This window comes from Natator depressus, chromosome 1 (genome assembly GCF_965152275.1).
Source record: "Natator depressus isolate rNatDep1 chromosome 1, rNatDep2.hap1, whole genome shotgun sequence".
NCBI lineage: Eukaryota > Metazoa > Chordata > Testudines > Cheloniidae > Natator > Natator depressus.
Genome location: NC_134234.1, coordinates 340,889,306 through 340,907,377, shown reverse-complemented (window position 1 = coordinate 340,907,377; position 18,072 = coordinate 340,889,306). Strand labels below are relative to the sequence as shown.

Sequence of the window (18,072 nt, the reverse complement as noted above, 5' to 3'; positions counted from 1 at the left end):
CCAGGTAAGGAAAGTCAATGAAGCCCCCCTTCGTTTTTCTTTAGTCCATTTCCAGCTTAGGAAAATGGAATTCAACTGTTTACTTGGAGGAAACCAAACATCCATATTCAGGCAATAAAAATCATTACTGAGGCCACGAAAACCTATACCTTTAAAGGTCATAGCGCAAAGATTAAAAGTGCCTCCAGGAAAAACTGAAATGGCTAATCTAAATACAACCTTTGAGTCAATAGGAAAACTTCAGCATGGCTAGAGAGAGAGAAGGTGCAGCAGCAGTGAGATGCTAGATGGATATTTTAAGACGATTGTTTTGCTTTTTGAATAGTTATATGTGAACGTTATAATACTGTATGATTACATATGGTGCAGTATGTTCAGGCATTACCAGACCAGATCAATCCACAAGTCTAGCTAATACAGCATCCTGTCTCTATCAGTGGCCAGTACTGGCTGCTTCAGAAGAAGGTATAAGACCTCACGAAGGACAATTATGGATTAAATTGCCCATAGGGGAAATACTTCCTAAAGTCCGGACAGCTAGTGTTAAGTTCTAGCTATTGTTTGCAATGTTGTAGCTGGGTCACTCCCAGGATATGAGATAGATAAGGTGGGTGGGGTAATATCTTTTATTGGACCAACCCCCCTTGTCTTGGTCTATCTGTTTTAACTTTGGATATTTTTCCTCCTTATATAATGTCTCATTTTGTTTTTCAACTCTGCTAAACTTGTAGCCTCATTAATATCTGGTGGCAGTCAGATCCCACAGGTTAATTATGAACTGTGTAAGAAAAGTACTGCCTTTTCCTCAGTTGGAAATTTGTCATCTTTCCATTTCGCTGGGTGTCACTGGTCATGTGTGATCCAGGGAGCTCCTGTTGCCAACTGGCAGAGGGCATAGGAGGTGCATAGGGTTTTATGGGGATCCCCTGGGTAAGAAATATACATAACAGTTCACCGAAGGGTGGCACGTGAGGTCTCTACCAAGAGCCCATAACCCACTGGTCATCATTATCACTGAGAAATGTATGTACAGATAACATTTAAGGAGTTATGGATCTATAATAAAAATTGTGTTCTTAAGGTCTTGGAATTAAGACAGGTGGCCAGGAGGTGACATACCTCAGCCATGTATCTCCCTGGCTGGCCGCTTGTGTATTGCATGCCTCACAATGCCTGCATCGTTTGCATACTGAGCCAGGTGAGGGCTGAGATATAGTGAAATGTACAAGAGAGGAAATCTACAGGAACAAACACCCAGTGGGAGGGGGTGTCCTGTTTATGTATAAGGATTGTTCTGGTATAACGTGGAGTGTAAAGCGACACACTGATCCCTTGACTTAGGAGGCAAACTGATATTGTGCTTGTCTCACAAAAGAAGGCTCACTGCCAGCCTGGCTGTAGAGTACAAGGCTTTTGGGTAAGCAATACTCTACGAGACATGAGAAGAAAAGGAGGACTTGTGGCACCTTAGAGACTAACAAATTTATTTGAGCATAAGCTTTCGTGAGCTACAGCTCACTTCATCGGATGCATTTAGAAAATACAGTGGGGAGATTTATATACACAGAGAACATGAAACAATGGGTGTTATCATACACACTGTAACGAGAGTGATCAGGTGAGGTGAGCTATTACCAGCAGGAGACTGCGGGGGGAAACCTTTTGTAGTGATAATCAAGGTGGGCCATTTCCAGCAGTTAAGAACGTCTGAGGAACAGCAGGGGGTGGGGGCGAAATAAACATGGGGAAATAGTTTTACTTTGTGTAATGACACATCCACTCCCAGTCTTTATTCAAGCCTAAGTTAACTGTATCTAGTTTGCAAATTAATTCCAATTCAGCAGTCTCTCGTTGGAGTCTGTTTTTGAAGTTTTTTTGTTGAAGTATTGCCACTTTTAGGTCTGTAATCGAGTGACCAAAGAGATTGAAGTGTTCTCCGACTGGTTTTTGAAAGTTATAATTCTTGACGTCTGATTTCTGTCCATTTATTCTTTTATGTAGAGACTGTCCAGTTTGGCCAATGTACATGGCAGAGGGGCATTGCTGGCACATGATGGCATATATCACATTGGCTCTGAAACACTGGCAGACGATAGAAACGATACCATCAGTGTTTCTGCCAAGACATCCACTGTCGCGGTGACAGAAGGAGAATGCAAGACTAGGGTGCAGGGAAAGGTTCTGGTGAGATTACCCAACGATAACCCAGCATGTCCCCTTTGCGGGGATCATGTAGGGAAACCAACTGCTCTGCATGTACATCTTAAACGTCACCACGGAGGGAAGGATGTTGAATTCCAATGTTCTTTGTGTAATAAGATCGATCCTAAAGCACACAGCATCCTATGTTACATCCCTAAATACAAGGGGCTGACATCACAGGAACCAGCTGGTGACTGCGCTTGTGAGGTTTGTGCCAAACAATTTGGCACCAAATCAGGCCTCTCCCACCATAAGAGACGGACCCACCCCGTGGTACGAAATGCAGAAAGAATCCAAGCCAGTCAACCTAAACAAAACTCGCAGCGTGGAAAACACAAGAGTTGTTGGTAGGCCAAGGAATTACAGGAGAGCTCTACGGCTGAACAGTTTAGCAGCTCTTCCTTGTGTGTACTCTGACATACCAAGGGCTGAGAGGACTTGCTCGTTGATTTTGGGCCATTTTCCTCTCGTGCCGAGAGGGAAGCCAAAGTACTTGACCTTAGTGGCTCCAGTTAGTTTTCTGACTTCATCTGTCAGAGATGCATAGTGTTGGACTTTCTCAGCCGCCGCATCAGAGAAAGTTTGGTCTTTGTATTCAAAGCGTACGGTGACATCGACCACCAGGGCTGTTCCATCTTTGACAAAAACAAGGTCTGGTTTTCGTAGTTCCTTATTGGCAGTGTGCAGATGTGGTTCTTGATAAATTGTCCACTTAAGTTTACGGGCTTCTCGTGTGAGTATTACGCATAACTTGTTATGTCTGTGGATACGTGCACCTTGAACTGCTGGACATTGTCCCAGAACATGAGAAAGTGATTCATATGAGGCATTACAATGCCTGCACTGTACGTTGTGATTGTTTTTGCCACGCCCTAGGTATTCCCTGGTGGGATACACGTTCGCTCTCAGTTTACATGATTACATGAGATTACATGAGAGTATCTTGTTAATTAAGTCTAAGCTCTAGAATGCATGTTATGATTTTTTTTATATGTGACCATTTGTCTTTGAGGTTTCTACTTGTTACCACTTGCATCTTTATGCTTTGTTAAATACACAGATACCTGATTTTGCTATCACCATATCGACATGCTGTGTGTTAAGTGGAGCAGTGATCTGAGGTGGACTGGTGAGCTTGGATGTGCTGTTTCTTTGGAAGCAGTGAATCTGTGAATATTGCAAGTGTCCAGTGGACCAGGGGCTGCATGCTCCAGGGAGATGCTTGGAGGCTTGAGTGTGCCATTCACTAACCTGCAGAGAGAGAGCAGGGCCTCCACAGGACTAGAGGGGAGGGCTTATGGCCACTGGAGTTGGGGAGCTGACCCATGCCAGGCACAAACAAGGCTTCCTCATGCTCAAGGCAGGCGGTAGCGAGATGCTTCACAGCCCTGGTGCTCCCGGGAAGCATCGCAGCATGCTTTTAGCTATTTCGTACCTCTGCATGCAACTCCCTTCTCAAGGCATCCTTAAGCACCAGCTCTGCAGAATGTACATTATTATACTGCCTACTATCTCAGTCATATGCAGATATGTTAGCAAGTGCCCCAGAAAACACCGCTGGCCTCCCCACTTCACTCAGAATCAATTCAGAATGAATCCATTTGGTTTTTAAAACGCTTGATGGATTTGCTCCAGCCTAACTCAGCTCACCCACTTTATTCTCAAGTCCCTTCAGAGCTCTTAGATCTTACCTGTGTCCCAGTGACTTATTGCTCTTTATCAGTTTGTTCCAGAATCTCCCCCTCTTTCGACACATTACTCTCCTTGCCTTATTTCTATCTGTCTAGTTCTTATCTTCTCCACTCTTTACTGCCTTTGCTTTCTGTGTCATGGGTACAGTTAGGCCCCAACCCAGCTCAAGTATAGTCCCGTTGATTTCAATGATTCACTGGCACTACTCATGTGTTTAAAGTGAAGCACCTGCTTATGTGCTTTGTTGGACTGGGGCCTTAAACTGTAAGTTCTTTGGGGCGCCAGGAACCACATATGTTCTGTTTGTCAGTGAAGTGCCTTATGCCCTCTGGACACCTACAGTAAAACAATAATAACAGCAGCATAAAAACCCCTTTCTCCAGGGGCTTGTAATCAGGAGAGACAACAAAGAAGAGAGGAAAGGGAGCTACACGTTATTGTTAACCCGTGACTAAGTCCCTTTCAGCCAGCCCTTATATTCAAGTGCTCACATTTCAGAAAAATTACTTAAGGACAAACATCAGAAATATCCTCCCCCAAGAGTCAGATTCTTTGCTTTAGAACTTCTGGTGTTTTTGAATTTCTAAACACGGAAAATCAGCACCAGGTGAGATATTTTTCTGATGCATCTGATGCAAACTCAGAAACAAAACTTCCCAGGACTGAGGCTATGGCTACACTACAGAGTTTACAGCTGCGCCACTATCGTGCTGCGAGTGTACACTCTAAGCCGACAGGAGAGAGCTCTCCTGTCGGATTAATTACTCCATGCCCCGCGAGCGGAGGAGCTATGTCTGCAGGAGAAGCTCTCCTGCTGACATAGCTCTGTTCACATCGGTGGGTAGGTCGGTGTAACTTACATCGCTCAGGGGGGTGGCTTATTTACACCCCTGAGCGACATAACTTGTACCAACCTAAGCTGTAGTGTGTACAAAGCCTCAGTCCTGAGGGAGAACAAACAGGCAGGTGGTGAGCTGAGAGTACTACATTTACTGTGCAGTGACTTGCTTGCTTTCTCATCTTGTCTTCCCACATCTTGATGGTTGTCTTATCCACCTGTTACATCTTGTCATAACCTAGATTGTGAGCTTTCTGGAGCAGGGACTGGATTTTTATTACGTATCGGTATAGCATGTATCACAATGCGCCTTGATCTTTGATTGGTGCCCTCTAAGTGTTACTGGCATGCAAATACACAGTAAGAGTTTCTGATGCAGTTTTCTGAACACAGCAAATAATGAGTGCCTTTCACCAGATACTAACATTTCAGCTGTTCACCAGTAGGTGTTACTTGACAACTAAAGGAACCTGAGAAAATTATGTATTTTTAAACCTCTCCATCGTGTGAATAAGAATATAAATTGCAGTCACATTAACTGAGTGAAAATCTCACTCCTCAACTTTCATATTTCATAGGGCATAAGATGATCAGCAGCTGGGGCAGGGTACAAATTTGCCCTGTGCTATAGTTCTGCACAGTTAGCTATGTGCACTGAGGGATGTGTGTTGGTTTGTAGCCTTTCCTCTGAAGCACTGAGAACTTCTGGACATAATAAATTGGACCATATGACCCAATGGGGTATGCATTCCAGTGTGTTCCTACACACGCACAGATCCATCAATGGCTATTTTTGCCAGAAGTTGGGAATGGGTGACAGGGAATGGATCACTTGATGATTACCTGTTCTGTTCATTCCCTCTGGGGCACCTGGCACTGGCCACTGACGGAAGACAGGATACTGGGCTAGATGGACCTTTGGTCTGACCCAGTATGGCCGTTCTTATGAAAGCAACTGTCCCTAGTTCCCCCACTGCACCTGTGTCATGTGAGATGGCCAGTAAAGAAACACGAGGGGGAAAGCCCATTCTCTGATTACCCAACACAAATGGGAAAAGCAATCAAGTGGAGGAGTGGTTTTTAATCCTCTGCAGTTAGGATATTTGGTTAATGCAGTGAAACTACTAATTACAGCTAATTTAAAGCTGTGCTGAGATCAGAGCTCAATGAAAACTACAGAGGGGAAAAAACAAGAGACAAAGAAAGGAAAAGGAAATATTTTTGAAGCCAAATTCTTAATTGAAAAATAAAACAACTTTTTAATTAAAATGAGCAAAAGCAAATCTGGGGCAATGCTCCATAAGCACACAATATTGGTCTGACTTCACAAGCATGGAGATAACACATCTTTCCCAGGCTCCAGATAGGGGACTTTCAGCCTGGGAGAGCTTTCCTTACAGTCGATTCTGCTTCTGGTTCCTTTGCAGAGTAACTCCAGTAGGGCTCAGTTCTGCAAGGTGCTGTACATCTTTAACTCCTATAGATAGCTGAGGGCAGAATGAAGCCTTTATGGCCCAGTCCACGGCTTGGGTATGAGAACAGGTCATCCACAAATGGGAATCTTGTGAATGCACCTTGCGGAGTGCACTTAACCCTTGAACTGCCACTCGGTTTCATTGTCAGCCGCTGAAAGCTACTTTCCTACACATCAAAACATATATGGCCGCCCCATTTTTAACGACTTTAGCCAAGGCAGAGTGATTGAACATTTGGGAATCTGTGACGGTTCTTGGGGAGGTGGAAGGTAGAGGGCACTGCCAGAACAGGGACCCCTAGAATCCCGACCTGGAGGAGCAGGCATGTCTCCCATCAACTGAGGAAATGCACTGCAGCTGTATCTGATCCAGAGGCAAGGCTTCAGCTATTCTGCTTATTCAGGTTCTTACACTGTGCCCATCAGCATGGTAAATGCTCTTCCACGTTGCATATTACAACCAGTGCCTGATGGGGGATTGGTCACGGACATACCCTGCTCCATTACTCCCCTGCCACTGTGTCCAATGCAGACTGTCTAGCGTCACCCATCCAGCTCTCCCCTGCCTAAGTATGGCAGAAGAGGCTCCCATGTAGGGAGGCCCTGGAAAAAACAGGACTTGAGTGTGCATTGTACATTGTGTTAGGATCACAGAAATCAGAAACGGAAAAAAGATTATTAGTTCAACCAGTCCTTGCCCTGCTCACATCCAGCTACCTATAATATACTTTCGAGGGGTTTGCCCACTCTGGTTTTACATCTCTCCTGTGGTCAGGCTTGGTGGCACACCATCTGATATAGCACTGGGTGCCCAGGCATGCCCACTCAGGCAGCATCCTCTTGTTAGACTGAAGTCCCCAAACACACATCCCCACTGAATCAGGAGCCATGATAATATTTCCCTTTTGACCTGCACGTTTTTATCCCGTTCCAGTTACAAGTGAAGTGGGAGTCTGGGGGAGCTCTAGTGAGTATCACAAAACCACCACAGGAGAGAGCTAGCCCCACCAAAGTTGCGTAAGGCTCCAGGCTAGGGCTTTTTGCTGCAGGTTGACATTAAGGTACACCGGGTGCAGGTCGGAATTGAAGCTCATCCTCAGAATTGTGTTCAGTTAGAACTTGCAGAGTAGCTTCCCGAACAATGCCTGTCTCTAGCTATTTCCACAGCCTCTTAGATTCACAGGCATCAAATGTGCTTGATTATATATTTATTAAGAGAAAAAGAACAAAAACAGAAAGATAAATAATATATTTACCCAGTGTAGCAGTAGCAATCAAACCCAGACTCAGTAGCTTTGGGAGGATCACATTTCAGCAGCACAAAGATTTCTGAGGAACCTCAGTCTAAAGCACTCTTGCTGTCCAATTCCCACTGGATAACTCCAGTAGATGGCAGCATGTTACTGCTAATTCCTAGTGGTCTGATGGCCACATGCAGATCAGACTCTGGCTTCCTACACAGCCAAACAAAATATCTCCAACCAAATAATCCCAGAATAAAAGGGGCTCTTGGAACCCAGCAACCTAAATGGCATTGCAGTGAGGAATTAAAGCCTCTCAGAAATCCCATTACTGAGTCTGATCCTGCTCCCACTGACAATTATTTCAACACAAGCAGGCCTGCATCCTGTGTGACTATCCTACCACCTCTGTCTATATGTCACAGAGGATGCTATTTATCCACGACAATTTTTAGAAACAATATCAGTTTAAAAGAAAATGCATGCTCTGGAATGATTAACCAGGGCCTGCCCAGAGCAACTTTAAAAATGTTAAGCGCCAATTTTTGCCCGATTTAACAACAGATCAAACAAATGACAAAGGGAGCCTTTTTGAAAGGTGAATGGTGGTCAGCTTCCCTTGGTCCGAGGGCAATGCTCTGTGGGAGTCAAAAGCAGCTAATACTCAGCGTGAGTGGCTTGAAAACAGCAGTGTAGCTAGCCTCTTAGGAAAATACAGCCTAGCCTGGTGATGTCTGGGAAAAGAGATTTGTAGGTTTGATTCTGGGAGTATGCATTTAATTTTCTTGGGACATTAGTGATTTCCTACAAACCATCGGGGTGTCCTCACTACTTCTAAGCCAACATGACTGCAGCCGTTATCTTGTCTCTGAATCCACTGCAGACAGGACATTCTCTGGCTGAGTGGGTGGTGGGACAGGAATTACCCCTTAGAATATACATATACCAGCAACTACATGTATGTTGGAACATCATTATGAGTAAACAGCAAGTAGCTGGATGGCCACCTGCAGAGACGTACAATGACAGGAGCAGCAACAGCAGCTGCATTTCACTGCGAAGCAGAAGTAAAGGTCTTTATCCTTCCTGAAGGATAAAAATTCAAGATGGTCCTTGCGTACATACAGATGGTGCTGATTATATGCATGTGAACTACACTGCAAGGGCCTATTCATGGCCAATCTGTGAACAATGTCTGGAATGCTGATAGCTTGTTCTGATACCCTTTTCATTGGGCTTTCTCTAGGACAGTCTGGGTTTGACTGCAATGGAAACATACACTCCACATCTCTTAGAAAGATGCCTTTAAATCCAAGAGCGCAGTTTCTAAAGTAGCAGGAACAGGATCTCCAAGAGTCTGCAGGACCCGTTGCCTTTCATCTCTTGTAAATTAGGCCCCACATTAGAAAAGGTTCCCCTGCTTCACCACAAAAGATTTACTATGCATGTGTTTGTCTCCTGGCCAATTAGTCATTATTACTCTCCTTTAACACGGAGTTTTATTTTTAGATGCCAACTTAATATCTTCTCTCACCCCACAGAGTCCTCTAAATACTTAGAGTAATCCCTACGCTCCCACTGTAAGCCATGTGTGTTGTGCCTCTCTCCTTTCCAGAGGAGGAAAAGATTACCTCCTGTCAAATCCCTATTATACTGGAAAAGAACTGGCCAGAGTGATCAATGCTGGGCAAAAAACAGATGGACCTGATTAACTAGTGCTCCCAGCACCAGCTAAACTGTGTGAAGGTGGAAGGGGCAGAGAGAGACCAATCTGAAGCCAAACGTGTGCCCTAGGCATGGCTGTGTAGCGCATTAACCATTCAGCTGGCCTCCTGGCTCAGGTTGGAGAAACAAGATTACATCTGATTCAAAGACAGTTTGCTCATTTCATAGGAGTTCTACTGATGTAAGGAAGTCTGATAATATCCTTATTCCCTCTAGTTAATCTGCAATTATCTTCCAGCGCAAACTAGCCTTTCAGACCTAATAGCGAACAGTAGCAACTCTCAATCCACCTGATGCCAGAGAGGTCAAAATTACATGCTGTTTTAAGAAATTTAACATTTTCCATCACTCTCTCACGCCCAACTCAATTAACTTCCTGGAAGAAGGCAGTATTACCATCACCCTCTGCATCAGAATGAGAGAACAGCAGGATGGCAGAAGAATAAGTCTTCCATTGATTAAACCCTCTAACAGTGGAAGAACATTTTATTTAAAGACATGTCTGAACCAGAAATGGAGATCTGGACACCTTGGAAGATGTGCGTGTGCGCATGGGCACATGCGTTTCAGACCTGAATTCACATACACATTTCACAGCTAGTCTTTGATTTCTACAATGGCACAAACCGAAACCCCGGATCTGAAAGTTTCAGAACTTTGGATCCTTTGAAATACAGTCCCAGATCTAAATTTTGCAGCACACGTCCTTTTTAAATAAAGAATTACTGTAGGAGGAAAACCCTTATTATTCATTTGTATTTTGGTAGCACCCAGAGGCTCCAATCAGCGATCAGGGCCCTAATGTGCCAGACACTAGACGTATGTAATAAAAAGGCAATCTCTGCCCAAATCCCTGAAAATATTAATATGAACTTTAGAAAACCGATCTTTATAGCTTTTGTAAAACAGAGAAATGCACAAATACTGCAGTCAGTTATCTGCATCATTTACACCTCCTCTTATGTGACTGGATACAATTATTTCTAAAGCAGTATGAAAGTTGGCAGTTTCACTTTTTGCAGGGAAACACAGAATCATAGAATCTAAGAAATGTAGGACAGGAAGGGATCTCCAGAGGTCACCCAGTCCTTCCGCAGGTGCTGAGGCAAGACCAAGTATACCTAAGACCATCGCTGATAGAGCTCTCTATGACATGCCAACATTCCCCTTGGTGTGCTTTTGCTCAGAGTTCCTCTTCCCCTCCCTGACGTAACTTGGAGCAGAGGGCGAACCCAAAACCTCCAAGTAAAACTCATTTGAAATGAAATCTCCTGCATCATATTAAAACCCCACAAAGCAGTGAATTTCACAGGATTCTGATGTGAACTGCAGGTTCACAAACGTTTTAATAAATGTGGTTGAAATTGCAAAGTCTCACCAGAACCAGGTGAGTATTATGTGGATTCAGGTTTCAGTGAGAATATTCTGCATGGCTTTAACTTCATAGAAGAAAGGGCTTCCCACTCACACTTCCTTATGGAGGTTTATTCTGCTTTAGGTTGCTAATAAACTTCCAAAGGGAGCCACTCCAGACTAGGCAGGGTAAGCAATGCTCTTCAGTGCTCTGTACAAACCCTTGAGGAATGTAAAGAAGAAAAAAGGACCAACACTCAGAGAACACAAATATGCTAGGTTCCCCAGCCCTTTCTCAGGTGGCACCAGCCTCCACTGTAAAACACAACACACCAGAGCTCGGATGTGTTAATTTATAGAATAAATTTACAGCCTAACCAGCTGTCTTGTTCCAAATTTAAAACATAATGTGAAGAGAGCAGCATATTAACTTTAAATAGTATTTGTCTGTATATTGAACTCTAGACTTCAAGCTCTAATGGGCAGACAAGTAACGACAGGGCGAGCGAGGGAGCTAATATCAGTACTGAATGCCTAGCCGGGGAAACATCAGCCGTCCAAATCTGAATGTGAATGACAAAGACCTTGTACAATAAATAGTCTCATGAAAACTGGAATACACCTGAGTTTTTTCTGTTGGAAACAATTCAGCTCTTCCTCCATCTCTATTGATTCACGAAATACAGAACTATTTGAAATATGTAACATATGCACTAGTCACAATTTCCCCTCCCCCCCCCATCTAATAGGAATGAACTATGGATTATTTTTCTTCAAGGCTGGTTCTACAGAAATACAGGGGTTGCAATGTTTCACAAACTGGATTAAATGTGGTTTAGGAATACTCAGTCACATCCTACAGTCACAGGTCATTTTCCCCAATAGCAGCGTTACTAGTTAGCAGATGGGACTGGGAATCAGGGACTTCTGGGGTGGCTCTAATACTGACAAGGTGGGTGACAAAAACCTCTCAGTGACTCAGTTTCCCCATTTATAAAACGGAGGAAATGATATTTGCCTACCTTTGCAGAGTGCTTTGAAATCCTAGTATGAGAGGTGCTATAGGATCACTGTCACTGTTACTATTTGCTCTTTTGGTATTGTTATGCATATTTTATATTTACAGGAGGATTTGATTGCTGGACCACTAATTGGGCCAGCACTAAATGTGTTTGGATAATTGCAAATTCAGATCAGCAGGTGTCAATGGAACAGGGATGTCATTAGCAAGGGAGGTTCAAATAGTGGAGATCCAGGTACCTGGATTCCATAGTAATTTGAAACTCAAAGGGATGTAGCATATCACAGAAATCTGCTCCAAAAGAAAGAAAGAAACAATACAGCCATCTGAGCTGTCAAAAATGCTCTTGAACTTGTACTAAGGGAGGAACTAACATTTTCGATTCTAGCCCTTCCCAAGTGACACACAGTGCGGCATTGAAAGGCACAACTCCATCGCTATTCAACTAGTGCCTCAAATGCCTCTGCAAACAGCTGATGGCCCAAGGATGCCAACCTCCACTGGGGCTTGGTCAACGTTTCATTATTTGGATTCCAGTTACCATTAACACATCTTCAAGCCTTGCTCTGCCTGCCAAAAGCCTGGACTAATTTACTTAACATTTCAACTAAAAAAAATCATTTAAAACGGATGATTGAATTTGGGAATTGTATTCCTCAGAGAATTAGTGATGGATCTCTCTCCCTCCTCAGGCCTCAGCATTCAGAACTCCCCCACGTCAGTGTTATTAGGAATAGACTAATACAGTAATGACACCATACCCCAAATGAGCGCCCAAATAAATGAAGCACTCAGTCATACCTTAATCTGAGTGAGTCAGATTTTCAACCTAATTCAGTCTCTGAGAGAGATGGCCAAAACATGACAAAATCCACTTGCCATTATTTGTGGATTGTTCTAGCCTTGGACAATTTTTTTTGCCTTGCACCCACCCGTGCTTTTAGATTTCTAGCCCCCCAAACTCTTCCCTATGAATATTTCATGTGTACTCAGCTGCCTATTATTGAAATGGTCACTACCAGCCTCAGTGAGCCAACAGATCTGAAACACCAGTTCTGTTCTTATATCCATTTGCAAAGCCAATCCACTTCTTCGTGTGCGTTTTAACATTTGCTTTTGTTAACATGCTCCATCTGCTTTTTGTGAAATGTCTATTTGAATTCTCAGCACCTGGGAGCTGGAGGTACATTGTAAAAGGACTGAAAAGCCAAACTTTCTCTCTTTAGAGAGGCATGGTCTATAAGTCTAAGCACAGGACTGGGAGCCAGGAAATCTTAGGATCCAGCTCCAGCTCTGACACCATCTCCATTCTGTGGCCCTGGGCAAGTCATTTAATCTCTCAGCCTCACTTTTCACATCTATAAAATAGGGATATGACTTTGTTGTACCTTTTGTATGCCTTATGGAGCTTTAATGAATACCTGTCAACTCCTGTTGCCTCTTGACTTCTGCAGAGGTCAACTTTTTACTTTATGCTAAACATAGATTTTTATCACTGGGTTATTAAACAGCTCAAGCTATTTGAACAGGAGTAGGGCATTAACCTCAGTTTAATGGTCAAATTCCAGTTTCCAAATAGTCTGCCTACCTAAAATTCCCTCTTAGGTTTCAAATGAATACAAGATTCTTCTTCACCTCAGGGACAAGTGTCCCATTAAATCCCAATGTGTGACCTTTTCTGGGCGAGTGGGAATATTTTTGTCAAGACAATGAGCTGTCTCTTTCACAACTGCTTGCTATGACAAGCAGCTATGGCAAGCTTGCCAGAACGCACCTGCAGAGCTGCCAGAAGCATTAGCAGCAGCGTGATGTTCTTTTGATTTTAATGGAATGTCTTCTGAGCAGTAGCACAGAGACTAGCATGGAGGACAATAAGTGAAGCAGTTAAATAGGGACAAACAACATGTACAGTGGATGTTGCCTTTCTCCTGCATCCCCCTACCCCCACCCCACCAAGAGCTGTAAAGGGAGAGAGCATTCTGGGACTCTGATCTTGCCACCTAGCCGTACATTTTCAAGGGGGCACTACAGGTATCAACCTTCAGCAAACTCATAGCATGTAGCAACTGTAATGTAACTAATTTGGTGGAAGATAAGCTCAAAGGGACTTTCATTCCATTGAATCATTCTCTGCTGAGTCTGCTGAATAGCGGAGGGAGAAGTGGATGGCATTTCAAACAGTTCTAGGGTTTTACTCCATTGATCAGCTTATTCAGTCACCTACACAATTGATGGTTTAACCTTTTAAGGCTACTTCTGTTGTCACAGCATTAACAAACAAGGGGCATGGTTTCCAACACACCTTGCAAAGTCCAGGTCGGCCTCGCGCGACATGGTGATGTTGGTCAGGTTCTGCTGGAGGATGAAGATGTTTCTACACATTTTCTTGATACCAGATTCACTGATGCGCTTGAAGTACTGGGCGCCATTGATGAGAATACAGGAAATCAAGTGGCCCAAGCCTGGGAGGGGAGATAAGCCAAAGAATTGCAAAGAGGAAGAAAATGTTTAGCAAGAGATTGCTTTCTAGTCACCAGCCACACAAACCATTTAAACAGGTGCCTACTCTTAAAACATATCTGTAATAGATGCTGCTGCTCACGTTCCTAAGGTGTTTCTGAAGTTGGCCTTTACCACCACCCTCAGTGTGTTTTGAGGTGACTTCCCGCCAAAGGTTCTTGATTCATAAAAAAATTGAACACACCAAAAAAAATGGCATGAGGAGCAGAAGTATCCACTATCTGTGAAATTTTCATAGCCACAGATATTTCAGGACCTTCAAATGGGCACTGGTGGTTTATAAACAGACCTAGGCTAATTTCTGTTCAGCTCCTCTCGAATAGAACATCAGAAGTGTTTATAGCATCTTGTCACTGACCATTTCTACTACTCCACATATCTACTGCATCACAGCAGCTTAATCTACTAATAAAATCAAGTTGGTTTTTTTTTTAATGCGCTGTCCTCCCAGCAAAGCAAATTTCGCCGGAGAAGAGTGAGCTGCCCTGCCCTGAATTCTGCCTCATGCGCCATCAGCCTCAGGTCAGGTCTAATTGCAGAATCATCACGGTGGGTCAGGATGCATGGAGTAGAAAAAGCACGCTGTGATCTCCAGGTAGAGATCCTCCAAGGCAGGTGGCTAGGAAACAAATCTGGTTTTGCTTGTAAACATGGATATATATGCCACTTCCAGAGACTAAGCACAGGAAACAACAAGATGCTATCTTTACAGAGTCATATTCTGAGCATAATTGCACTGAGGTCTCTCTCCTTGCCTTAAGCAGGCTGCCAGAGTCATTCCAACACCAGAACAGTCTCATGGCAAACAAGTTTAAGGTCAAATTCATCCCAGCAAAAAAGGCTTGTACAAACCGCAAACTGAGAGAATTCACACCTGAGAGAGAGCAACCGCAAGGCCTATGTATTGCTTACATTCAATGTAAATAGTCAAAATATGGATAAAGAAGTGACTGGGCTGTGAGTTGGCTCTCTGCAGAGACAGAAATTTCACCCTATGCGCCGAAGTAGCTCACAAATGGTTCACCAGGCTTTGTGTAGGGTCCATTGCTATGAGGTGAACTTCCCTCTTTTTGAACACAAACGGTCGGACTTACGCAGCGAGACAGCTCTTTTCCATGGGATGGTGTTATCACAGCCTGCCACAGTATCAGAAAGGTTAGAGATACCAAAGACCTGTTCCAGTCTGTAGTCCATCCTTCTGCCAGTGAAGGTCTGTGCCTGGCAGAGTCCTTCATTATATATTTATAGTTTATTTGATATTCTAGTGCTTTGACTGGTGTGGTTTCAAACGTCTCTGTCCAGCCCAGGGGATTTGTGTACTAAACAAATAGCTATCAATGGTGGGAAGAAATGGGGGTTGGGGAACTTTACGGATCTTCAAAACTTCTACTAGGGGATTCAAATGGCATGGAATCTAGGGAGAACCAGCACTGTAAAACCCTGTTTTTGCGCCCCCTTTTTCTGTCCAGCACATCACATCAGACACTTGATGTGATTCACAGTACTTTTCCTGACCTTGTACAATCTGTTGAATAAAACGATGCACCTTATGGCTACCCAGGCCTTTAGAATGGTGTGTTAAAGCCACAGAATATAGATGAGATTAACTGAAACATGATTTAGATTCTTAAAGATCTTTAAATAATTAGAGCAGCTGAAATTCTCCCAATTTAATGTTAGAAACAGAACAGTATTAGGTCCTAACAGTGACCACTCCGTAACATATTGTAACACCAATAGACAGTGGCTGTCAGCAGGCAGGATCAAACCTGGGACCTCTGGAGCTAAATGCATGAGCCTCTACTGCATGAGCTAAAAGCCACATGGCCCTTAGCTAATGATGTAGAGCAGACTGATTAATCTCTCAGTGGTCTTGTTGCTACTAGAGGGGACAGAACACCACATCCAGGAGGTGTGCGGACCACAGTAGCTATGTTTGTAATACATAAACACTCCTACATGGCTTTCCTGATGAAGATCCTTGCTGCATGTACTTAATTTTATATTTCCCCCATTCAGTCTGAGCCCATTCCTCCCAGTTTATGGATATACACGAAGGAGTGGCACGGAGGCAGCAGGGCTGCCATCTGCCTGCACAGGTCTCCTCATCAATCCGGAGCAGATGGCAACCATTCTGCAGTCAGTCTTAACCAAACAAGAAGGTTTTCATCTTCAGGCTGAGAAAGACCAATGATTGCCAGGCTGATCCATACCGCAGATAGTTTTAACGCTGATGAGCATATCCCCAGCCCCCACCTTCCTCCCAGCACATCAACTGAGCACACTGGCAAATGCCTGACCTTCAAAGATATACTGGAACTTGTGCTGCTGGAGGCTGGCACTCATAGCTTCCTCAACGGCACTGATGTCTTTATTTAGCCGCACCACAAGGGGGTCATAATCCATACTTTCCACGTTGGCCACTATGGCATAATTCCCTTGTTTAGCCAGTGGGATCAGATAATGGAAGCAATGAACTCTAGAAGACAGAAGGCAGAGAGTCACTACGGAGAGAAACACAGTAAGATGTTAACGTTTGCCCAAATAAGATACTGACCTTACTGAACATGGCTTTGGCTGGGAAAAATAACGACAACGGGTTTTATTTTCTCATGTACCCAGACCCAGTGGGAAGAAAAATAAGTTTTCCCTCCTTTAAAAAATGTGCTCGGGATGAATTTACTGCTGGTCTAAACATGCTGGATGGACAGCTGCATACCCGGAAGTCCTCTCAGGGTGGTCCAATTGCCACTGAGGCCAATGGAAGACTCTCCTCTTTAACGGGAGCTGCATCAAGTCCTCTGAGATGCACACAGCAGACGCAGCAACAGGGAACAGAACCACCACCGTGATTTGGAGGGGCCACATTCAGCCGCCACGGCCTTTCAGCTGAAACTGCTAACAAGGGTGACAATTCCGGTGGCACTTCTCTGTGGTAAAAACCCTTCTCTGGAGCTAGACTGTGACCCAAAAGTTCAGTCCATGTAAATCACTGAGTAATCCCCAGATAGCCGTCACTTTTGACCCTTACTGACCTAAGCTGGCTTTGAACCGGTGGCCTAGCAGAGAAAGGCTCTTTATTTCATTACTGCTTCCCTGAAACTGTCCAAGGTCCCCAGTTCTTCAGTAATTTACACTGCTTTTAGTGTACTGGCTGATCCCAAATAGAACTGATTGGCAATATTTTGTTCGCAATGTGAAAAGGGACTGAGACTGCTACAAAAGTGAAATAGAAAGAGAGAAACAGGCTTTTTTCCCCCTTCAAAGCACTGGCATGTTTGTTCTGACCTCAATATGACTTTGGCATTAAGGTTTTCTGAAAACATTGCTGATTGCACAGCAGGAAGGTTGATTTTTATAAAGTGCATATTTAGGATGTTGCAGTGCTAGGAGATCGCTGCTGAACACACTGGAAGGCCTCCTGAAGGTAGATCTTTTATTTAAGGAAACTGCCTGATAGAGGTGACATTATGAGCGTGCCCTGTATAAAGTGACAGTTGAATATTTTCCTTTTAAAGTTCAAATAGGTGAATAATAATAATCATAAAAACTGGGCTGGTGACTTTTACTTCCAATATATCTACCGCTTAGCATGTCATTTTGCTGCATTCACAGACAAGCACAAAGGTAGTCAAGCACAGAAGAATCCCTGGCACACAGCTGGCCCAGCTGACTCCATTCTATCACTCCCTGGCCCAACCAGTGAAAGGGTTGTGTTGCGTGGGGATGGGAGGGAATGTGACTGAAGTGCCCTGCCCTCTGGTGATCCCCACTACCAAAACATCCCCAAAGGGGCCCTTACAAACTAGTACAATTCAGACCAGCCCTGAGGTGTCTCTAACTTGCACAGGGTTCCAGTTGCCCATAGGTGGGATGGGGCAGAAAGGTTGTGGCTAAGCCTTCCTTGTGCCCACCTCTATACACCATGCACTGCTCCTGAGCATTCAGCCAATAATCTTCTGTTACTTTCTATAGGAGGGTACAAATAACCTACAGAAAAAAAATA

At 43.9% G+C, this 18,072-nt stretch overlaps 1 protein-coding gene across 2 annotated transcripts in view; it reads right to left on the bottom strand.

The window, feature by feature from the left end:
• Window positions 1-18,072, bottom strand: part of EXOC4 (exocyst complex component 4) — a 576,720-nt gene that overhangs the window by 22,164 nt on the left and 536,484 nt on the right. For both annotated transcript variants that reach the window (XM_074952890.1, XM_074952899.1), the window contains exons 16-17: window positions 16,367-16,545; window positions 13,849-14,008 (exon numbers count right to left, since the gene is read on the bottom strand). In XM_074952890.1, the coding sequence (XP_074808991.1) occupies window positions 13,849-14,008; window positions 16,367-16,545 (339 nt within the window). The remainder of the gene's footprint in view (window positions 1-13,848; window positions 14,009-16,366; window positions 16,546-18,072) is intronic.